Source organism: Martes martes (genome assembly GCF_963455335.1).
Source record: "Martes martes genome assembly, chromosome: 3".
NCBI lineage: Eukaryota > Metazoa > Chordata > Mammalia > Carnivora > Mustelidae > Martes > Martes martes.
The window spans coordinates 138,048,696-138,074,112 of NC_137890.1; the positions used below are offsets into that span (position 1 = coordinate 138,048,696).

Sequence of the window (25,417 nt, forward strand, 5' to 3'; positions counted from 1 at the left end):
ATAAGAGGAAACATTTTTACAGACCCAGTACCATAGCACCTGAACTTTGCATCATTTTAAATTGGCATAGGCATTCAGTGTTTGGAAGGGGAAACATACTAATAGGACCTGAAACAGTCATAGCATCAACCAAAGGGCACCAATCGTGAGGGAAATGGAGTAGGTTCTGCTATGGGAATACAAATGCTGTCTGTATATAGAAATCCCATTTAATAGAGGGGAAAAGGAAGGAAGCAAGATCCCCTGGATGAACTACTAGGAACATAACATGCTAAAGTCAAGAGTCTTCTTTTTCATCACAATTTTGCCCCTGGACATATATTTCATCTATGAAATAGAGATAAGTGATAAACAATGTGATTTGGTTTGTATTATCCCTAAGTTGTTAGTTTTTATGTGTAGTTAAATGGAAAATAAGTTTCGGTAATCAAATTAAATTTGTACTATTTTTTTAAAGATTATTTATTTATTTATTTGAGAGAGAGAATGAGAGAGAGAGCATGAAGGGGGGAGGGTCAGAGAGAGAAGCAGGGTCCCTGCTGAGCAGGGATCCCAATGCGGGACTTCATCCTCAGACTCCAGGATCATGCCTGAGCTAAAGGCAGTCGCTCACCCAACTGAGCCACCTGGGCCCCCTAAATTTGTACTTTTGATTTGAATTCAACCATAGTACCACAATGCTGTTCCCAATGATTTTCAGACTCTGCGTATGGGAAGCATACTGTGCCTGAGATGGAAATACACAATATATTAGATAGACATCTCTTACGGATGGCACTCACATGTACTTGGAAGGCTGACTCATTCAAGAGTAAGCTAAGCCTTCAAAACCTTTACCTTTCTGAGTCTGACCAGCCTACAGTCTAATGCAATCTTTGAGGCAATCCTAACACTTTACCGTTTTTACCAACCTTATAAGAAATGATTTATATGGTGATATAGACCAGGGTATTCAGAGTTGATGGGCAAGCCTGAAAGAAAACACTGGAGTTTGAGAAGAGGGAGGAAAGAACAGAGTAATTTTTGAAATATTTTTTCTCCTCTTCCACAAACAAGAAGAAACGATTTTGTGAATGACACATTAGTTTCTAGAAAAAACTTTCAAAGGAAATTATATTTACTCCTTGTTTTTCCATTTTGTTTGGTTTGGTTTGGTTTTGGTTTGAGGGGGGATTTATTTTTAAAAAAAATTGTTTAAGAAAAGTGCAGATGATGCTCTGATACTTTTTACCTGGTCGGAATTGGGACTTCAGCCAGTCCTTGAAGCAACACAGCAGGAGACAACCTGACAAACGCAACTACAGTTCGATCCAAGAACTCCAACTCCCCTACTAGGATGTTTGAAGCCTCAGCACCTGGAGGAATCTTTTTCATAAAATGCAGATCAACCTGAGAGCATCACAAAGTAAAATAAGAGAAATCAAAATTTGCTAAATCATATCCTAGCACAGCGCTTCATACACAGTAATTCATCAATAAAGGTAAGTGAAATAAATATAGTTTACATAAATATAACATAAATAAAGTCTTAAAATAGTTTAACATCTCATTTGCCCTTTAAAAATAATAACTTTTTTCTTGTGTATTTTTCTATGTTCTCATAAATAAGCTGAATACTCTAGTTTCTCTATTGCATGTTTTTAAAAGAGAGTTCTTTGCATCAGCAATCTTGAAATTTTCAGGGAGAAAAATGTATGTGTTCAAGTAAATGAATATCTTTTAATCATAATTTAATTTGTATTGACCAACAGATTTAGAAGATTTATACTATGCTATCTTAATTTTGTACACATTTCAATTAATACTCAAAATATGCCTATTTCAAGAGAAATGTGACCATTTTTCTCCTTACAGCATAAATTATGACTTTAGTCTCCATCTTTCTTCTAGTTTTTCTATATCCTTTACACTCTCTATTTGGCCTGATTATTCTTCAATTTCAATTCTCATCAGAAATTAGAATTTAGATATAGCAGAGTAAAGAAAACAATAAAGGTATTAACATTTGAAATTGCTGAAGAACCATAGTTGAATTTCTGATATGAGATGTCTGTGATTGAAATGAATGCACACAAAACAAAAGTGATCACTAACAAGAAGAAATGCTTAAAAGGTGAATTCTGGAAAATGACTGTAAAACATTCTTAAGAGTAAGTATCAATTTTTATGCACAGGTCCTCTGTGAAAACCAAGCAGTGACTCTAAAGTCAATTTCACAAGGCCTATTTCTTGTTTCTAATTCATTTGAGTTGCTCTTTGTGGGTATCTGTTTGTAGGGAAAATAAGAGTTTATCTGCCTTAGTAATTGGTTTTATGCTCTCCTGTTAATGAAACGGGGGCCCAAGGTCAAAGTCAGGATAGCCAAGAGAAAGAGAAAAGAGCTCTGGCAAACACAGGTGAGGTTAAGAAGATTTTTTTTCTTTTGCAAATTTAATGATTTGAGAAGATTTTTTCCAAGAAGTTTTAAATGAAAAAAATTTAAGGATGAGTACCTTAGGAAGTCCATAGCCAGACTGTAGGGACTACATTAAATATGCTACTTTCTGAAATCAAGACCTCAGCATAGCTAGTTAGAGGTTTATAACTACTTAATTTTTCTGTAAGATAAGGGTCCCATAAAACATAAATCCTATTATATGAAGTACACATTTTATCACAAGAATTAAACATAAAAATAATCTGTAATACGCCACTAAAAACATTAAATAGAACGTAGGTTCTATTTTAAAGAAAAAAATTATTTAACAAAGCAAAAGTGCCTATAAAAAATTATGATAAATATTATAAATTCCAAAGTTTTTATTCTACAAATATATTTCCAAATATAAATTTGTAAACTCATAAAACATATGCATTGGGATATTACATGGTAAATATTTTCCTTTAATGGAACCTAACTTTTAAATTTATAAATGCAAAGTATTTATTTACCTTAATAATAGAAGGTTAAATTTCAGGGGAATTATTCTTATATTTTCATTTTTATTTTTGTAGCTAGAAGAAATGCACACATTGAAAATGCTTTAAATTAGTAATGCTTTACAATTTTACAATAATGCATAAATTTTCAAGAAGGGAATAGAAGATTACCTATATACTATTAGCCCTATGAGAAAAGCACAATATATCTTCATAGTCTTTTAGGGACTTAGAAAGTAAACAACTACGTTTTTCCTCCTGATGGAAAAAAGAATTATACAATGTTAATACACTGGAATAAAATTTAAAGTGAGAAAACAGCTTTTTAAGAAAATGTGTAGTTGATAAATATGAATTATATTGGCAATACCTGTCATAACTTTACTGAGAAATTTAAGTTCTACCCAAAAAAAACTTTCTATAAACTCATTTATTGCTAGACAAATGCCAAAGCCTCTACCACTGAAGTCTGTGCCTCAGGCTGGTGGCAATCATACAAATAAATGTCTTAAGATCCAATTTAATTAAATCAAGGACTATATAGTGTGCTAAAATAGTACAATTTTACAAAAGGAAATATATGATCCTAGCATTTAAATATTTTTGCATTACATAATACCTAATAGATCATCTATTTTTATCTGTTATTTAGAAAAAGCATAATTTCAGGTTTAGCAAATTTTGATTTAAAATGTAATAATTTATAGCTAAATGATACATATCTGGAATAGCCATTATATTATACTCATTACATTACATTACTCTTGGGATAGTCATATATTTGGGAGTGATAGATTATATAATACATTATCTAATTTATTATTATATTATGCAATTATATATTATGTTATTCTTGCATTAGCCCTATATTTTTGTATTTGGGCTATTATATTATTCAAAAGAGCCCTGACAATCTAGCTACCTTTTAATATAACAGAGATCATATTTAAGAACCATAATTTAACCTTTTATAAAATTACAAATACCTAAAACTGCTCTGAAGAACTAGGCTGAATTATATCTCTAAGACAATCCTTAAGTGGAGTCAAACAGTTGGAATGAACATAATGAAAGTAGAATTTTCTGATTCTCTGAATAGGACCTCAAAGTAATCAAGGTATATACTCTAATGAATATGGATTCACACCCATGCTTCTGGGCTCTTTAGACCTTTATGCTAAGAAGGGGAAGATGTTTTATTCTGGGCATTTGGTACTTAAGCTGCAGGTGAGAAACAGGTATATCTCTAGGGAACAAGGTTGGACAGAAGATCATGGTGGAACAAGAAGTGTCTGGACAAGCCATGTGCTGAGATGTGAAGGAAACAGTGATGGGACTTTAAGGAGAAAGTTTAAGTCTTAAGCCCATTATAGAAAGTACAAGAAAATTAATAGGGATTCTCTGAGGAGAAATGGTGTTGTGACCCTAACCAGCAAGTGATCTTGAGCAGCTCTCTAACTCTCTCTGGGATTCAGCTTTCTCACTTTCTAAATCAGAAGATTTCTAAGGTTTCCTACAGTTCGAGGATTTAAAAATCCATTCATTGTAATATGTTTCACATATTAAAGATAGATGCAGAAGAAAGTTCCTTCTATATAGAAAATAATGTGAAGTCTTCTTTGGGTCATTTGAAATAAACACCACCAACATCCTGGGAAACACTAAAATAGCCATCTGCTACATGTCAGTTTAAAAAACAAAAAGCAATAGACTTTTGACACATCCACTTTTTAAAAGCACTTATTGGAAGCAAAAACCTGACAACCTCAGCTTATATTCAAAAACATTCCCCAAATTAATAAGTTTGATGAGCTTATCCATTGGAAGGGTTAAAAACATGTAGATTGAATGTACCTAGGATACAGTATTAAGTCACATAAAATGAATAGGTTTTGCAACCTACCTAAAAGAGCTTAAATATTAACATAGCCAAAGTAACCTAGAGACTAGCTGAACTTTCATTAAATTCACTACCAAACTGAAATCATCAGGGCTAAAAATGCTTAATTCATATACCTGTAAAATCTGGAACTAAAATTTGTTTCTGTAATGATAGATCACATTTCTTCTTTCCAAACCCTATCACTCTGCCCTCCCAGGTTATAAGGCAAGAAGTATTACTTGGAAAAAAGTTCCAGAACTAAAGGCTTGAATTACATTAAATCTCATAGGATTCATTCAACAAGTACATTCCAAGCACCATTCAAGGCACCAGATATCCAGGGGAGACCAAAACATATTAAGGTTTTGGTCTAGTATTTATTTTTTATGCTATTTCCACTAATATTAAAACAACAACAATGACAATAATAAAAACCACTTTTTATTGATGATCTGCTATATGCTCAGCACTCTGCCAGGCTCTCTATATTACCACCTTTAATTTTTACAGCAAAATTAGAAATAAGCAATATTGTTCTTATTTTACATATGAGAAAGCTGAACTTCAGAGAACTTCTCCAAGATCAGATAGCTTATAAATGTTAGAGTTAGGATTCAAGATCTGATGTTCTTTCTCAAAAGCCATGTTCTTTACAATATGCCATGATATGGACAAGAGACTGGGGAGTAGAGATGGTTGGTACTGAGTAGAGGGCTGTAGAAATTTCACTTGCCTGTTAAAAGATGAAATGGACCACTGATTGGAAATGTAATAAGGAAGACAAGGATTAAAGGAAAGATTATATATTTTTTCTCTCTTCTGTAGTTCTAATTGTTTGGGTATGGGGGACCTGAAGATAAGACTACTCTCTCCGATTGACAGTATCCATTTTCTTTCGGATGTGATAAAAGCATTTGTGAAGGCTGCAAAGATAGGTCAGACAACTAAAAGCAAAATGATATGGAGATACAAAATTCAGTGTCAAGGGGTTATATCCTTTAAAAAAGTTAAAAGGTAGTTTATTTCAAAGGATGTGATACATTATCATTGTTTTTGAGAGTGTTAAATGTGCCCCTGTTACACTGTTAGTGCCTGCATAAATAAGTAAGCGACTTTTTATGTCAATTGCTTTTAAGATATTGTTTCAAATGAAGAATTTCATAAATTAAATGTATGGCAGTTTGTGACAATTTTATTCCAACTTGCAGATGAATGAAGATGTAATGCTTTAAAAAGATATGTTATTTGGAGCGGAAATGGAATAATACATTTGAACTGGCTTAATATTTGAATCACATGCCTCCATATGGTGAAATGAGCTTGGAACCACTGTAGAAAGATAGCCCGAGTATGCCCTCACCTCTCTCTCTTGCTGGTGTGGAGGTCCTTTTTCATGCCTTTGTTTCATCCCACAGGGACTAGTATGCCCCTTTTGTTGGCCTCCCAGTCCCTGCACGCATAATTAACAGACTTAAGCTGGTACACCGTGCTCCCATGGAGACTCCACCAGGCACCAGAGGGAGAACATGCACATGACTAGACCTAGACCGTTTAGGCACTGGCAGAGGCATTCTGAAACAGCAACAAGGAGCTGATCGCCATCCATCTTCAGAAGCTCAATGCAGGCAACTTCTACTCTGCCTCCCATTCCCAACTCCTCCCACTGTTACAGTCATTGCAAGTGCTAAGTGCTTTCAGGGGAAAAAAAAAATCACTCTGGGTTATTACTGTTTCAGCCACTCAGATAAAAAGAATCGTTGACCCTCTTTATTTTTCATCAATATGGAAACTCCTCTTTCCTGGTCAAGTGTTAATTTGCCATAGCCTACAATAGCACAGATACACTGTCAGGAATTTGCTAACCCAAATCACATGTATTCTATTTTCTTAGAATATGTTCAAGTCAATGGTTTCATTTGAATTGTCTCTCTGTAGATGTATCCCTCAACAGAGTCAGTTGTTATTATGTTTTTATTCAAAACTCTGTTCAGTCTTACTAGGTTCTAGTGTTTTCCTTACACTAAGGCCTTCCTCGATTACCACAGTGAAGTTTATATCATATGGTTTGTTTTTCCACAAATAGGAGAAAAACGATTTTGAAAAAAAAATAACCAGCAATAGTTTTGAACAATAAACTTCTGTTAAATTCTCTGTGAAGTCCAGCTCTCCTTTATTTCTGTAAGAGATACATTATACCAAGTGGCTGAAACCTGAACACTATACATAAAACTTACACATTTGGTTTTGTGAATAAGCAAAATGTTACATGTGAACTTGAATGCTAACATCATCTATAACAGTATCAAGCTTTGGCTAAGAAACAAAAAAAAAGTACATGCAAAAAGTTGTGTCAACGCCTCTTAAAATGGGTAGTAATTTCTAGTAATAACTCAGTGGCTTATTAAATGCGAGAGAAAAGCTTACCTTGCTAAAGTCAACAGTGCTGTTTTCTCTGCTCACATCGTTTTTATTTTCAACACAGGCTGGAGCAGACTGAGGAGAAACAACCTGACCTGCTAAAAGAAATTGTCATTACAGAATACAAACAATTACTTACATAATTCTAGACAGATTGAGTGAAATATGAATTAATCTAGGCTAACATAGGCTAACTCATTTCTTAATGAGTTTATGAGGTAAGCATGAAGGGTCAATATAAACAGATCTATATCAATACAAATAGTATTATTTGTCTGTTACAGATAGAAATGGGAGAATTCAGTCAAGAAAAAGAAAGCCAATTCTCAGGTTAAAACTCCATAGCTGAACAGTTATTCTCTATGAAGGAGATTGTCCACAAAATATTTAAATCTAATCATGGTTTTGAAACATCATTGAGTTCTAAATTTGTCCATAACTAATGACACACACATATAAATTATATATATATACATATATACATATATATATATATATGAATGACAAGATAGACATCTATGATTTAAGCTCAATCTGAAGAATTTAAAATGTAATTTTTTTAAAAGGGCAAATATTTTTCTGACTATTTATTCAGATATATCTGAATACACAGCATATCCATAGATTCTATTCCACCTGAAGAAAACAATGAGAAAAAGGCTTTGACGAAAACGTCTAGAGATTTCTGTATGACAGGGGCAGTTAGAAATACCTTTCCCTTAACACAGTACAGACCCTGTGAATATGATTTTATCTTTGTTACTATTCAATTATGTAAGTATACTGATATTGCCCTGCATGAGAAAAGACCAATGAACTTGAACTGTGTTAGTTTTCCATTAACACTAACCAGCAACTTAATTACTTTGTAGTTTTTTCCCATTATAGGGAAGCTTATGTTATTAGTTAAATGGACAGTAGAGGTGGGGATGTGACAATGGGTAATTAAATTCCACTATTCATGAAATACATCTTTTTCAATCACAGCTTATCTGAAATCTGTCCATATTCAGCAATTAAATGGTAAAAATTAACAAGCTCTGCTTACTTTCACTTGCATCTTTCTTTTTCCCTAACTTCCTCCCACCCTCACTTACAACTTTTGCTGTGAAATGAGTAATGGCAACCCAGCTTTGAAGCCTTCACCATATTTATGACCATAACTCAGTGACTCCACTTAACTGCTCTTATTCCCCTCTGCCTTCGACAGGAATACTCTCTCCTCTCTCTGCCTGCCTCCTCTCTTCACCCTGCCTAAATTTCAATTTTATTCAAAGTTCACCTTTAGTCTCATCTTCTCCACCTACTAGAATCTCTACTTATCCAACCTTCTCTAAACTACCAGTGTATATACAAACAGAACCTTTTCTTCAAATTCTTTCCTGATATCCCACTTACCCTTTGTTACCTAGAAATTACCAAGAATGACTTAAAATCTAATAATGCTTTCAAATATTAACTGTAATTTTGCTTTTGGAATGATTAAGCCTCTCAAGCAGGGGTCATTTATTAATACGTACAATTTTGTTATGTTTTAAAATTGCTATATTGCCAGAAATAATGAACTTAAGATTCTTCCAAAACTTCAATATTTCTCTGCTATCACTACACAAAGTAAAATAATACATTTCGTGAAGATTTTAAAATTGAAATTTTTTTTTAATTTTTGCTTTTATTATTATTATGTTCAATTAGCCAGCATATTAAAAATGAGTTTTTAAAGCAAATTTACCTCCAGCCGTGTGCAGAAATTCTGATTATATCATATTCTAAGAGATACACGAACTTCAGAGAAATGACAGATGTAAACTGTATCAATTATTTTCATTCTCCCATTTCTAACTGCCATGTGCGGCTATGACTGTGAACTGTTCATTAGCAGCCATTTCATTTATCATTCTCAAAATAATAACTGTAATTTTAAAAAAACCTTTTACATAATGCATTTGTGCTACTAACAGATGTCTTCAATCACCAGTTTCACATCATTTCTCCATATTTTCATGAATTAGAACATTAGATATATTTAAACCTAAATTTACTGAATGTTCCGTATAGTTGAGAGGTGAAATTCAAAACATGGGAAAATGAGATAAACATATATTGGCTTTCTTATAATAATTTATTTCGTGTGATCTAAAACTGCGTGGAGGGACAATTATTTAATTCGATCAGCAAATACATACAAAAAGAGAGTTAACCCAATGCAAAAATCACCCACTTTGAAGATATTTAATTGGATAGAAAATATGCCACAACTTAAAATCTGAATAAATTGGGATAGCTTGTGTTTTCATATATATACTTTAAAAGCAGAATATTTTATAAATTACCATCAGCTCATGTGATATCTTTAAAACATTGACACTTGTATTTCTTCTTATACATGCTAACACTTTGAGATTTATTGTTCTATTCTATTTTTGTTCTAAGATGATGAAAATTTTACAAAATATTACCCCATAAAGGTGATAATCAGAAAGAGATTTGAAGTGTATCTCTATGACTATTTTCAACGATATGGATAAGGACCTAGTGGAGAGTACTTAACTAGCAGAAGATATTAGAGATGATAGGGAATTTCTTGTAAGTTCTAAATTCTAGAGATGTGAATAGAATATAGGAAAAAGGCATTCAAACTGCCAACCTATGCTAGAAATATAAACCACAAATTTGGTATGTTTTACACTTCAGAGGTAATAGTTAAATAAAGTAGTAAATGTAATAAATATACTTAATCACATCAAGAGTCCTGCAAAGTTTAAAGGAAACTCCAAGTTTTATTTCTTGATATGTATATTAATTGGTTAAAATGAAACAATAGACATTAAAAGTCTGTATCTTCAAGGTAGTATCTGAAAACTTGGCAGGATGCAGAAAAACACATAGATATTATCATTTAAAAATTAAACTGATAAGTTTGGTTTGGGTTATTTTGAAAAAAAATAGAAGCCTTTAAGGGACGTAAATTGTATTTGTTATATATCTAGATCTATCTATATATTAGTGTATGTATATAACTGAAATCATGAAGTATAGTCTGTTGGATGGCCAAAAATTCCATAAATTGAAATAAATTTTATGACTATAGTCTCTGTCCTTGTAAACACTGATCTCTTTAGCTTATCCCCAAAATTACTGCCTTTCAGAGGAAGGGGATGGGCTTGAATTTCAAAACGACTTTTATTAGCTTAAATACTATTATAAAAGAAGAATCATAAATATAGATTCTGAAAGGGCATCCCTTATTTTCTCTGATGTTTAAAACAATAATAATTCTCAGAATGCGAATTTTCAGGTATAGGATTTTACTTTCAACAAAAATGAGAGTATGTTTTCTAATAGAATAACAAAGAATTTGTTGGGATATTTTTCCCTCCAGGACAAAATCATATAAGGTTAAGATTTAGCACTCACATATATATGTGGAAGTTTAATGAGTGCTAATTTTTATGATACTCTTTCAAATCATGATGCCACAATGCTTTTGAACATACATATCTTTATTTCTTTATATTACCTTCATTTTACCTATTGATCACTACCCATATTAATATATCCTATAAATAAATGTCATTTCAATGTTTAATCACATCTGTTATTATAATATCTAAATAATTTTGAGGCATGAATATGGCTATCCAAAAACAAAAACAAAAAAAGAGAGAGAAAGAGACATTTATTAACTCAGTAGCCTAATTATATTTAGAGTAGATTATTCAAAAACAAATGAAAAGTGGACACCATTAGTATTAACGGGGAAATGATCATGAGTATATAAATATAAACATTTAAGAAACCTAACATCACCCTCATACGTTTAATTTTCCAGGCTTTTATAAATTTATTCATTTTTTTAAAGTGGGCTCTATACCCAACATGAAGCTTGAACTTATGACCCCAGGGACAAGAATCACATGCTTTACCAAATGAACAAGCCAGATGCCCCTATTTTTCCAGGCTTTTAAACTCAACTAGTTCACCATCTTAAACCCAAAACTCTAATATTTGTCATGTGTCTTATTAATCAAAGTGCATATTATGTAGTATTCATATTAGCAACTGTTTGAATTAATTTTCCTTTGAGTTATGAATTCATTTTATTCCTCTGGACTTTCATGAGGGAGCATATATCAGTTAGATAAAAAAGTTATTATAGACCATGGACTTTTTCCAGGGCAAATTATATAAGATGTGGGGCAAGCACAGGAGAAAACTGAGAGCAATTTAAATAACTGATAATCAGAAAAGGAAAGTTCTGCCATTCTACTTGTTACTTCATAAATTTTTCATTAAGTCCATTGTGAGACTGGCGTAGCCATTTCCCTCTTCATAAAGTTGTGGAGAAGGAATATGAAATTATGTCAAAGTACTATTTTTTTATTTTAAGTAATGTCAGTATATTAAAACATCTCATTATAGAAATGCAACTGTAAAATACATTCTCAAAATATCTGTAAAGTATAATATTAACTAATTTTAAGCCCTTATCTATAATTTTCTTCTTCTTTAAATAAATTATGCATATAAGTATTGTAAAACAGCAGATTTTAACTTCTATTTGGCCAAATTCAAATCAATAGAATAATACATTGCTTAAGTATAGCATTATTTGCTACTGCTTAGTCCACTGTAGCTCATGCGTATTGAAGGAAACTGGGATGAAGACATAAAGGTACATTACTATTAACCTTGAGACCAAGCTGATTTACACTACCTCAGAAACCTTCAACGCATTTAGAGTACCCAAAGGGTAGGAGATGAGGGAGGTACAGAGATGAGATGAGCCTGTTAGAGACAGACACAAGACAGAGCAAAATAAAGAAATATAAAGATGAATGACAAGGTCACATACATGTGTAACAATACATTTATTCATGGGAATAGAAAACATGAAGAAAGAAAGGCTAAGTATTTAGAAAATGTTGATTAGGTGAGCTACATTTCAAAAACATAAAAGGTATGCATATAATTAAACTTGGAGGAAAATTAGTATGCCTGAAATAATGTAATATAAGAAACAATAAATTTAAACACATTGTATTAGATCTACTTTTGTTGTTAATATCTAGTCTTGACATTCCAAAACTCAGTAACAACAATATAGCCTCTGAACAGAACTGTCAGTTTTGTTAACAAGTCACCTTGATTTTTTTTGAAACAATGGAAAGTACCTTTATTGAATAACAATGTTTACTTCTGACATTTACATGAATCTTTTAACATGTTTTCTCTCGAGTAATTCTAAGAATTATAAGTCTAGGTTTTTTTCTTCAAAGGTAGAACATGATGTGGAATAATTTTTAAACTCTTTGGTACCTTACTTATGAAACCACAGTATTTAAAAAACATAAAAGCATATAGCTATCTCAACACATAAAAACATTACACATCTGAAAATAAAAAGTACGGCGTTGTAAAAGATGTGCTTATAAAGCGATAAAACTGATTTCCAAAAGCCATAAATAAAAGTCATTCACAATACACATGCATACATTATTTTAAGGGCTGGGATCTACGCAGGCCTACAGAATCAACTCATATCCCATCCTTCTAAATCTAAATGTTCTCCAGGAACCTGTGGTTTTGAAAGTAAGTTAGAGACCTTCAGCTCTGCAACTCCTTTTGCGATCCTAAATAAAAGTTGCCACTGGAAAGTATTTGTAACAGGACGGAGAAAAGATGTGGAAGAAAAGAAATAGAGTTAGAATTATCAGTGGAACACAGTGGAATGAGAAGAACCTACCCCTGAGCAAACACCTGAGTCTGAAATTACTTCTAAAATATATAAAGGTTATCAGTTGGTTAATAATATTTTATATTAGATTTGTAATCCAAATGTCTCAAGACATAATCAAATGCATGAACTGAATGATAAATACAAATAATGATATATTTACTTTTCAGATCATTTAACACAAGTGTTATTTTTATCTTGAGAAAGTCCTTCTAGTTTCAAAGAATTATTGACTATTCTTGATATATTTATTCTGAGTACTTTCCACCCATATCTTTTTCAAAGTTTTAATGTTAAAGAAGATACTATTTTTCTATTATTTTTTGCTGTTGTTTTGCCAAATGTAACTGTCACTTTTTATTGAAACATCAGAATCAGACATTTAATTCTCACAGTTTTGATGCTTAATGAAAAGTGAAAGTTAAACACAGCATGGCGGCATTCAAATGCATGGTGAAGCCATAGCATCCCACAACTTAGCCCTTAAGAGAATGTGCAAACACCAAGAAAAAAAAATTATACAAAGAAGTAAAGCTAACATATTTAGAGGTGAGACTAACAAATTATCACAAATCACTAAAGAAAAGTTACAAACAAAATAGTGCAGACTTGGGGAGAAGAGGAGCAAGGAAATCACTATCTTGCATATCAAATCTATAAAATGGGGAATATCCACATTTGAGACTCAGACTGAAATATCTGAATTTAGTTAACTTTTGGGATTACTACTAAGGTAATAATGCTCAAGGAAAAGTCAATTAAGGAAGTAGAAGCTTTTTTTTTTTTTTTGCATATAAGCATTTTTTTTTTGGAATGGTAATGATTTTTTTTTAATTTTTTATTTCTTTTCAGCGTAACAGTATTCATTGTTTTTTCACCACACCCAGTGCTCCATGCAATATGTGCCCTCCCTAATACCCACCACCTGGTTCCCCCAACCTCCCACCCCCCGCCCCTTCAAAACCCTCAGGTTGTTTTTCAGAGTCCATAGTCTCTCATGGTTCACCTCCCCTTCCAATTTCCCTCAACTCTTTTAAACTTCTTTACATAAATATCAGTTCATTTTTGAGGGAATTTTGATAGTTTTTCCCCAAAAGTGAAAGTATATTAAAAACAAGAGGGGGCTTATTTTTATCCCTATGCTGGGGAAGGAAAATATTTTCTGGTTTCAACTTTCTAGAAAATCCTCATCCCATTTAGTTCCCATTATATAATCTTAAAAGAGAAAAGTCCATTTTTACATGAAATACTCTGCTGAAAAGATTTTTTTGTAAATAATAAGAATATTATTTTCACCTTTTTGGATTTCTTAAAATCCTTTTGCATCTCTCTGTACTACTGCACAAAAAAATAAATCTCCATTGCATATTTTGAAACAATGTCAGATCTATATTTATGGCTATGAATTTCGATTTGTTTGTTTATGTAGAATTTGTCAGTTTTTAGAGTTCCTAAGTAGATTGAGAACCATAGTAATAAAGGTCTTTCACACTTTTTTTCACTTCTGGATAGGAGATTTATCTCTAAATTGGTGAAGTCTATACATATTTTCAGAATTCTCAACACACATAATTATGCAAAGTGTATGAAGAAGCAAAACAGAGTCACGAGGAGGTGTTATAAGCCTAGGCTTAGAAAACCATTTCTGACAGCATACTCTACAACAATACTTAATTGGGTATATGAATCTTATTAGAAATGTTTCCAAGTTTTTATTACCCTAATATGTGCCTCAAAAAGATCTCTACATGTTTAGATAAAGGCTGATTATACAGATGGTGACAGAATCACTTCAGAACTACTCACATTCCAGTTTTCAGAAAAACTAAGCATTTGCCTCAGTAAGGCAAAAAGTAGACTTTCGGAAAACTTTATATCTCTATGTATCTAGATGTAGACTTGTGATTCAAGGCTATAATTCTGTCATTTCTTCTCATGTCTACCAGAAGTGTAAGGCAGTATCAAATACTGTGTCTAAGTCTACATGACATTACAATAAATTAGTCACCCAGTAAATTCATTACCTTCTTCCCTCCACAAATAAAATGTAATAAAGTCATTTTATGGTAAACTTTATTCCCAGTGAAATTTAAAACGTAAATTATGGCTAGTTCACAATCCACAAGCCTTGCATTTTTTTTTCAAAGATTTTATTTATTTATTGGATAGAGATCACATGTAGGCAGAGAGGCAGGCGGAGAGAGAAGGGAGGAAACAGCCTCCCTGCCTAGCAGAGAGCCTGATGCGGGGCTTGATCCCAGGACCCTGAGATTACGACCTGAGCTGAAGGCAGAGGCTTAACCTACTGAACCACCCAGGCACCCCCAGGCCTTGCATTTTTAAATAAACATATATCCTTCTTATAGACATATATTTTATTATTTGATTTCTATTAAAAGTAATCAAATGAAGGCAGAATTTTTTTAAATGTGCTTGCATTCATACATAGTTAGTTCAGAGAAATATTTTAATAAGGTCCTCAGAATCATGTAGACATATGCCCAATGTCAAAATTAGTAAATATCTGAATCTGTTGTTTTAATATCATCATACCCAAGTAAGTTCTAGTATCATAACTTAATAAAAGTACTACATTTAGATTAGGTCTCAGAATATAAAAGCTTCACTTTGTCATTTTTTTTAAGATTTTATTTATTTATTTATTTATTTGACAGAGAGAGACACAGTGAGAGAGGGAACACAAGCAGGGGGAGTAGGAGAGAGAGAAGCAATCCTCCCACGGAGCGGGGAGTCAGGTATGGGACTTGATCCCAGGACCCTGGGATCATGACCTGAGCCAAAGGCAGATACTTAATGACTGAGCCACCCAGGCATCCCTATTCTGTCATTTTTATGTATAGCATATTTAAAAGCAATTTGTGATTTAGAATATGAATATATTTTGAATATATGATATGATTTAAAGCAAAGCATAAATTCCAAAATGCTCAGTGGAATCTATAAATACTAATTGGTATATGTTATAAAGTACTTAATTGAACTTACATAAGTTCCCCTTGCTACACAAAAGTAATGTTCCTATGAAACCCTTCTTTCTGAAAGTTTGCCTTGTACCACTTCATTTTTAAGACCTACAAGATTATAATAATAGCTTTTTTTTTTTTTTTAACAAAAGCAAAATCCTCTCTGGATTTCTCTTGGCTAATGAAAATAGGTACTAATGCAGGTCTTTCATAAAAGTGAAGTTGCATGGGGCTCCTGGGTGGCTCAGTGGGTTAAGCAACCAACTCGATTTCAGCTCAGGTCATGATCTCAGGGGCATGGGATTGAGCCCAGCATTGCACTCCATGCTCAGAAGGGAGTTTGCTAGAGATTCCCTCCCTCTCTCTCCCACAGCCCCTCCCCTGACATGCACACATACATGCGTGCCTTCTCTTTCTCTCTCAAATAAATAAATCTTTAAAAAGAACCAAAGTGAAGTGGCATAACATGAATTTTCAGAAAGCAGGGGATACGTGTGTATGCACAACTACAGACTACTATATGACAACAATGATTTAAAAAATCAAAAAGTATTTCAAAAATCATTTTGCCATTAAGAACTGGTTCTGTGCTCTGAAACAATAGTACATCTAATCATCTTTGTTGATTTATCAAAGCATTTCTTCTATATGCATATACTTGATTCAGTAGTAGGAAAATTGGTTTTAAAATCCCATTTAAAGCACAATGTGGAGAAAACTCATTTTCATGCATTTGTATTTAAGGCATCACTACAGCTATTGAAAGTAGGAGTGAAATGACATAAAATAGTCCATGCTGAAATATACATGCTTTAAAGCTTTTGTGCAAGTCAGAGTCTTTCTAGTACAACATTTGAGATTACTTTTCATTAATTTTTATCTTTTAAAACTGGGACTTTGTGTAGCTGATGAAAGTCTCACAAATTCCTATCATCCTCATGATAACTTTATCTTCCTTCACAATACTAATGGAAAGGATAGATTCCTAATCAACTTCTTTAGCATAAACGATGAAGGTTCAAAGAGATGCAAGGAGAGAACAAAATACAAAAGAAGGATAAACCAGTCTGAATGCACACGCCATAAGGAGTAAGTCATAAGTGCCAAAAAACAGTGATTGGTCTCATCTGGGTTGGTGTGTGAAGATAGTAAGTACACTGTGGCTCCATGGGCATTGAAGATGTAGCACTGCAAACACCAATGAGCCTATGAACTGGAAATCAGGCTTAATATACGTTAGAGCCACGAGCAGTGTTCTAGTTGGTCTTTTTAATCATAACCTCTCATGGAATTTGTTAACTATGATTAACATCAAAACATTAGCTCTTTTCCACAAACAGTAAATGGTGACCATTATTCATTTTACCTTTAAAAAGCCATAATTCAAAGCATTTTATTACATTCTCAGGTTGTGGGGTGAAGACGATGAAAGAGTTGCATTTGAGTGTGTAACTGCTTATTAAATAAAAGTTTCCTCTGCATTCTTTCATGAGCATTTCAGGAAATTTAAATTCTTTGTTAAATTTTCTATAATTTGATACTTGAAAATCAGACTCTATATATATAAAAAAGAAATAACTCTGCTACAACGAACTGTATTACAATAGATCATTTTCAAATAAAATATGTTTTAAAGAATTTGGAAGCACTTTGAAATTTCAGATACCTATAATAAACATAAAGAGTACAATAAAGAAGCATTTACCATTTTTATCCATGGAATTTGGTTCTGATTGCTTCTTGCCAATATCAGCAAAGGAACGAACTATGGGAATTCTATTGGTGAGTTTTTTCTGATTCTGGTGGTGATGTTGTTTCATCAGTGCCTCATGAACCCTGTGGCGTACATCCTCATTGAGCTGACCTGAGCTCACTTGTTGGTCAAGGACCATATCTGAAGAAGGAAGGCAAAAAAAGATTAGCACGGTAGATTAACACAGTATGCAAGCAGCAAACCACTGAGTCCAAATATACATGTTCCAGATAACATGATTCATCTTAAAACAGAATGAATTCCTTTAAAAATCTCAAAAAGTTGTGACTTTCTGTTAAAATGTTGCACAAAAAAGATGGAAAAATTTTTACTATAAACCATTCAACTAACTTCATGAAGTATTATTTTTAAAATGGACATAGGTGCATTGTGAACAAGTGCTTTATATTCTCTATTATTTACATTGATGGGAGAAAACAGTGGCAGGGGTAATATCAATGTAATTAGTATGTTCAAAATTGTAAAGTGGTTTATGTTTATATTTTAATATGGTTTTTTCCCTTTTTCTAGTAGAAAATGATTTCCATGTTTTCTCTTTAAGTAAACAAAAGTCCATCTGTAAAAATCTGATGCAGGGAGACTTAGGCAGCTATCTAATAGTTGGTTGCATTTGGAGAGTAAACAACTCTTACACTGATATAAAGTCAGCCCCCTCAAAACATCCTTGAAAATGTACTTATATTAAAGAGTTCTCCTAGAACTATAAAACAAAGAATAAAGGTGAGATTTCAGAGGGCTATAATTAAGCAGATTGATATTTACCATATGCAGTGTCAGAAATGCCTATAAAATAAACAGGTGAGTAATGGAATTTTAAGTTTCTTGGTAATACAAAACCACTTCAATAAACGTCATTGTAGGAAGGAGGGGAAATGGTGAAGTAGGAGAATCCTGAGCTTACCTTGTCCCACAGATACATTGTAACAATAGCTACATTTACACAACTAACTCTGAAAATGACCTGAAGACAGGCAGGACAGATCTTCCACAGCTAGGCATAGCAAGGCAGCCACATACAAAAGGGTAAGCAAGGCAGATATGTGGTTGGGAACCAAATCCCTGGGAGTATGAATCCCAAATAGGAGGGACATCCCAAACATGGAAAGGCAAGAGGATCAGACCCCACACCTGGCACTCTTAGAACTGAGGACCCACCTTGCGAGAAGTAGTCCCCTTAACATTTCCCTTTGAAAACCAGCAGGACTTAACTCCAGGACCTTTAAAATTAGCAGGCTTAACTCCAGAGGAGCCTGAGGGCAAGAGCAAACTTGAGTCGCCACTCCTAAAAAGAGAACTTTCTAAATAATTCAGCTGAAGACACAGCAGTTTGAAAAGTGCCTGAGATATAGGTGAAGGAAACTTATTGACTAATCTTAGAAAGTATACCAGAGAGGCAGGAGATTTCTCTGAGAGCAAAAGCACTAGCAGGTGCCATTCCTCTTCCCCTCCTCCAGCCTAGGCAGCAGGACATTGGTGGGAGCCAATTCTACACTCTCTATCAAGCCTGATAGCACTCTGTGCCTCACCTGAGCATTCTCATGTGGATGCACCCTACCCAACCCTCTTGTCTCTGCAGGCATCCCTTCCAAGCAACGCCTGACTGGATCTGACTCCAGAAACAATGACAACAAAAGCAAAAATAAACACATGGGACTATATCAACCTAAAAAGCTTCTGCACAGCAAAGGAAATCACCAACAAAATAAAGACAACCTCCCAAATGGTAGAATATATTTGCAAATCATATATCTGATAAGGGGCCAATATCCAAAATACATAAAGAACTCATACAAGTCAACACCAAAATAAATAAATGAACAACCTGATTACACAGGACCTGAAGAGACATTTTTTTTAAAAAAGAATACAGGTGGCCGATAGGCACAGGGAAAAATGTTCAGCATCACTAATCATCAGGAGATGTAAATCAAAACTACAATGAGATATCTCCTTACGCCAGTCAGAATGGCTAGTACCAAAAAAGACAAGAAACAACAAGTGTTAGAGAGAATGTGGAGGAAAGGGAACCCTTGTTCCCACTGTTGGTGGGATTGTAAATTGGTGCAACCACTGTGGAAAACAGTATGGAGGTTCCTCAAAAAATTAAAATAAAATTACTATATGATTCAGTAAGTCCACTAATGGGTATTAACCCAAAGACAATGTAAAAATTAAGTTAAAAAGACAAATGACAAATGCTGGGATGCCTGGGTGGCTCAGTTGGTTAAGCGTCTACCTTCAGCTCAGGTCATGATCCCAGGGTGCTGGGTTTGAGTCCCACATTGGGCTCCCTGCTCAGCAGGGAGCCTGCTTCTCCCTCCTGCCTGTGTGCTCACTCTCTCTCTCTCTGACAAATAAATAAATAAAATCTTAAAAAAAAAAAAGATAAATCCTTCCCCATGCTTATTGAAACATAATTTACAACCAGCAAGATATGGAAGCCACCCAAGTGTCCACTGATAGATGAATGGATAAAGATGTGGTATATATATAAAATATATACCACATTTTATTTATATATATATATATATGACATTATATATACCACATTATATATATATAGGAATATATATTATATATATATTTTATATATATATATAGGAATATTAGCAATAAAAAAGAGGGAAGGCTTGACATTTGTGATAACATTGATGGACCTAAAGGATATTATGCTAAGTGAAGTAAGTCAGACAAAGACAAATACCATATGATTTCTCTTACATATGAAATCTAAATAACAAAAGAAATGAACAAACAAACAAATAGACTCTTAAATATAGAGAACAAACTGCTGGTTGCCAGCAGAGAGGTAGGTAGAGAGATGAATGAAATAGATAAAGGAAATTAAGAGGTATAAACTTCCACTTATAAAGTAAATAAGTCATGGAGATGAAAGGTAGAATGTGGGGAATATAGTCAGTAATATTGTAATAACATTGTATGGGAACAGATTGTGACTATACTTATTAGGGTGAGCACTGAGTAATGTATAGAATTGCTGAATCAATAAGTTGTACACCTGAAACTAATATATACAACTGAATCAATAAGTTGTACACCTGAAACTAATATATACAACTGAATCAATAAGTTGTACACCTGAAACTAATATATAAAACTGAATCAATAACTTGTACACCTGAAACTAATATATACATATAGTTGTATGCCAACTATACTTCAATAAAAATGTTTATACTTTAATAATAATTTTTAAATTTTTTTAATTTAATAAGCAGCCAATTCTGATTTTAGAAAAATAATCAAAGTTGCAAAATAACTTATACTGTATAATTCCATTTATGGCATATATGCACGTACAGAGAAAGGACAGTGTAATGATACATCCAAATTGTGTAAGAATGGGTAGGGGTAGGAGTAAAGAGAAACTTTAAAGTTTTACCTTAGAATTAGATTGAGCCATATAAAACTAACATTTTTGAAAGTCAAAAATTGTTATCAGCAGTTTCATAACATTTTAATTTTTGGCATAAGGAGATTTGTGTAATAAAAAATATTAAAGAACACTAACCAATCACAACTAACCTTTTTCAAAATGAGGGGATTTGAAAGAAAGAAATAAATGAAACAGGATTTTTAGGGCAGTGAAAATACTCATGATATCATAATATTGGATACATGTCATTATACTTTTGTCCAAACCCAAAGAAACTATATAACACTCAGAGTGAATCCTGATGTTAACCATGAACATTACGTGATAGTGATGTGTCAATGCAAGTTCATCAGTTGTAACCAACATGACATTCTGGCGGGAGCTGTTGATAATGAGGGAGGCTATGCATGTGCAGGATCAAGGGTTTATCGGAAATCTCTGTATCTTCCCCTCAACTTTTCTGTGAACCTGAAGCTGCTCTAAAATCTAAATTCATAATTTAAAAACAACTTCAGTACAATTAATCAGTTCTAAAATGATCAAATATTAACTCTACTTAATTTTTTTGAAGCACTAACTCCTTATATAAACAAGCATATCAAAGTGAATTGCCTTCCACAGTCCTACTTAGTGCAACAAAAAATTGAATATTAGCAGAATTTTCCCATACAAACAATGTTTACTTAAGTGTAAAAGGGAAGGACTAGGGAAATGGACTTGGGTCACTATACTACATTCTAGCTGTGTGATCTTGTAAAGCTGGATAACCTGAGGGTTCTTATTTATAAAATGGAGATAATATCTATCTCATATGCTGTAGGCCTAAGGACATAAAGCACCTAATGGACAGATTAGAATATTGAGACCTTGAGTAAATATTTCCCAGTACAAGATTTCCTTTGCAATTTCTATTAAGTAGGTTTTGGGTCCCTGGTTTTGATTTTGTGGTGGTTTTAATGCATTCGTATTTATTTGTAATCGTATATCAAGTGGAGGCAAAGTAGAGTATATCAATAATGGAAACCTCAGAAGAGGTAGTTCAGGATGGTGGTGTAGGAAGATATTAATTCACTTCTTCCCATGGACAAAACAAATATATAGCTATATATGGAAAAAATGGCCCCTAAAAGGCCCTGAGAACTAGCTGAACACCTGATCCACAACAAAGGATAAAAGGACCACATCAAGACTGGTAAGAGAAGCAGAGACATGCTCTCACCAAAAACCCCACCCTCAGAGGGGCAACCCACAATCAAGAGGGAGCTCAAAAAATATGTGTGTGTGTATATGAGCATATACACACACATATGTATAAAACATTATAAAAAATTTAGATATAGATCACTTATCACTAAGGGAAAGAAGTATGTACCCCACACAAGATACCCCTAGGTCCTACACCAGAGAAAGAAGTTCCAAAATGCCCAGCTTTGAAAATCAGTGGGGATTATGTTCAGGAGAAACACAGGGCATAGGGAATGAAGGTTCTGCTCTTAAAGGGCTTATGTGTAGAACAACACTCCATGGGACCCAGCATAAAAAACATATTTTGAAAAGAGCCTAGATTATAGGTGAAGAATATTTACTTGCTAAACTTAAAGCTACCAGAGAAGCAGATGTCTTTTGGGACTCTCTCCAGGGATGGTATGCTGGCAGATGTCACTGTTAGTGACTCCTTCTAGCTTACTAACACCAACAGTGGTAGATGCCATTTTTGTACCCTTACTCTAATGACCTAACAGCAGAGGCAAGCATCCCTGCCCCCCTCAATATCCCCCAGCTGTTCATCCAGCACCACCGGAGCCAAGAGGCATACTCAGCCTACACAAGGGATATCCCTTGAGCAGCAGACTCAAGTGTCCAGGAGGGACTAAATTGCTGAATCACAAAGTTCTAAAACAATCCAAGAGATAGCCTGAGAGTCAACCAAGAAATAGGGTAAGGTTAAGTGACAAGGTTCAACTTCTACACAGAGCCACTCCTTCAAGACAGCTAGAGATAACTGTTCCACATAGCACCAGAAACAAACACAGAAAATCAAGCAAAATGAGAAAACAGAGGAACACATGTTCCATAAAGTAACAAGATAAAAACCCCAGGAAAAAACTTAATGAAACAGAAGTAATTTACTGAATAAAAAGTTCAAATTAATGGCCATAAAGATATTCACCAAAATCAGGGGAAATATGAGTGAACACACCTAGAACTCCAACAAAGAGATAGAAAATATAAGAAATTACCGAATAGAACTCATAGAGCTGAAGAATATAATAACCGATCTGAAAAATTTACTAGAGGGAATCAAAAGCAGACCAGATAACACAGAAAAACATATCAGTGACCTAGAAGACAGGATAGCAGAAACCGTTGGAACAAAACAGCAAAAAGAAAAAAAGGACAATTTAAAATGTGATGATAGCTTAAGGGACCTGTGAGACAACAGCAAGCATACTAACATTCATATTATAGGGGTCCCAGGAGAGAAGAGAGGGAAAAAAAGGAAACAAAAACAAGTTATTTGAAAAGACAATGGTTGAAAAGTTCCCTAACCTGGGAGAGGAAACAAACACCTAAATCTAGGAACACAAAAAGTCCCAAAAAAGACTAATCCAAAAAATATCCACACCAAGATGAATTGTAATTAAAATGCCAAAAGCTAAAGATAAAAAGAGAATCCTAAAAGAGCAAAAGAAAAACAACTAGTTACATTCAAGAGAAACCGCATAAGACTATCTGTTGATTTTTTAGTAGAAACTTTGCAGGCCAGACGATAGTGGCATGATATATTCAAAATGCAGATAGGAAAAAACTTTCAACCAAGAATGCTCGACCTGTCAAAGTTATAATTCAGAACTGGAAAAAAAAAAAAAAAGAGTTTCTCACATAAGCAAAAGCTAAGGGAGTTCATCACTACTAACCTGACCTTAGAAGCAATATTAAAGGGACTTCTTTAAGCTAAAGAGTAAAGGCCATAACTTGAAATAATATAAAATAAAATCTCACTAGCAAAAACAAATATCTAGTAAAGGTAGTGTATAAACTACTCATAAAGCTAGTATGAAGGTTTAAAAAAAAAGTAGTAAAATCAACTATTATCTACAATAGTTAGGTTAGGAATACACAAAAAATGATGTAAAATATGACTTCAAAATGATAAAACACATTGGGGGGAGCATATTTAGAGTACTTTTAGAAGGCAGCCAAACTCAAGTGACTATAAATTTAAAATAGACCACAATATATATGTTATTATATATGAATCTCACCATGACCACAAACCAAAAACCTATACTATACTAGAGATACCAAAAAAAAAAAAAAAAGAACATAGAACACTAAAGAAAGCCTTCAAATCACAAGGGGGGGGAAAAAAAAACAAGAGAAGAGAAAAGAAACAGAGAATAATTACAGAATAGGGCAGGCAGGGAATGTGATAAGAAGGTACACCAATGACTTTAAAAGATATTTATTCCAGGAATGAAATAATGGTTGAACATCTGCAAATCAATCAATGTGACATACATTAGCAAAATGAAAGATAAAAATTATACAATCATCTCAATAGATGCAGAAAAAGTATTTGACAAAATACACAATTTATAATAAAAACCTTCAACAAAGTCAGTATAGGGAAATGTACTTTGACATAATAAAGACCATATGTGACAATCCTACAGCCAACATCATATGCAATGGTGAAAATCTGAAAGCTTGTCCTCCAAGATCAGGAATCGGACAAAGAGGCTCATTCCTGTCACTCTTAGTCAACTTAATATTGGAAGTTCTAGCCATAACAATTAGGCAAGAAAAAGAAATAGAACGCATTCAAACTGGTAAGAAAGAATTAAAACTGTCACTATTTGTGAATGTCCTGAAACTCTATGTAGAAAACCCTAAAGACACTAAAAACTATTGTAACTAATAAACAAATTCAGTAAAGTAGCAGGATACAGAACTCTGCTGCATTTCTATAAACTAATAATAAACTATCAGAAAAAGAAATATTAAAAAAAAATCTCACTCACAACTGCATCCAGAAGAATAAAATACTTAGAAATAAATTTAACCAAGGAGGTACAGATCTATATTCTGAAAACTATACAATATTAATGAAAAAAAAAGAAGTAAACACAAATAAATTGGAAGTTATACCATGCTCATGGATTGAAAGAATCAATAATGTCAAAATTTCCATTTTACCCAAAGCAGTCTACAGATTTGATGTTATCCCTATCAAAATAAAGTGGCCTCACAGAACTAAAACAAATATTTTTAAATCTGTATGGAACCACAAAAGACCCCAAAA

The 25,417-nt window shown here is 33.4% G+C and overlaps 1 protein-coding gene across 8 annotated transcripts in view; it reads right to left on the minus strand.

Moving 5' to 3' along the window:
- SLC4A10 (solute carrier family 4 member 10) overlaps nucleotides 1–25,417 on the minus strand; it is a gene marked incomplete at both ends in the record, with an annotated part of 302,735 nt that overhangs the window by 107,771 nt on the left and 169,547 nt on the right. For 3 of the 8 annotated variants that reach the window (XM_080799608.1, XM_080799606.1, XM_080799610.1), the window contains 4 exons: nucleotides 1,232–1,389; nucleotides 6,162–6,251; nucleotides 7,226–7,317; nucleotides 17,646–17,834. In XM_080799608.1, the coding sequence (XP_080655734.1) occupies nucleotides 1,232–1,389; nucleotides 6,162–6,251; nucleotides 7,226–7,317; nucleotides 17,646–17,834 (529 nt within the window). The remainder of the gene's footprint in view (nucleotides 1–1,231; nucleotides 1,390–6,161; nucleotides 6,252–7,225; nucleotides 7,318–17,645; nucleotides 17,835–25,417) is intronic. The other 5 variants (XM_080799609.1, XM_080799607.1, XM_080799604.1 and 2 more) reach the window with 3 other exon arrangements.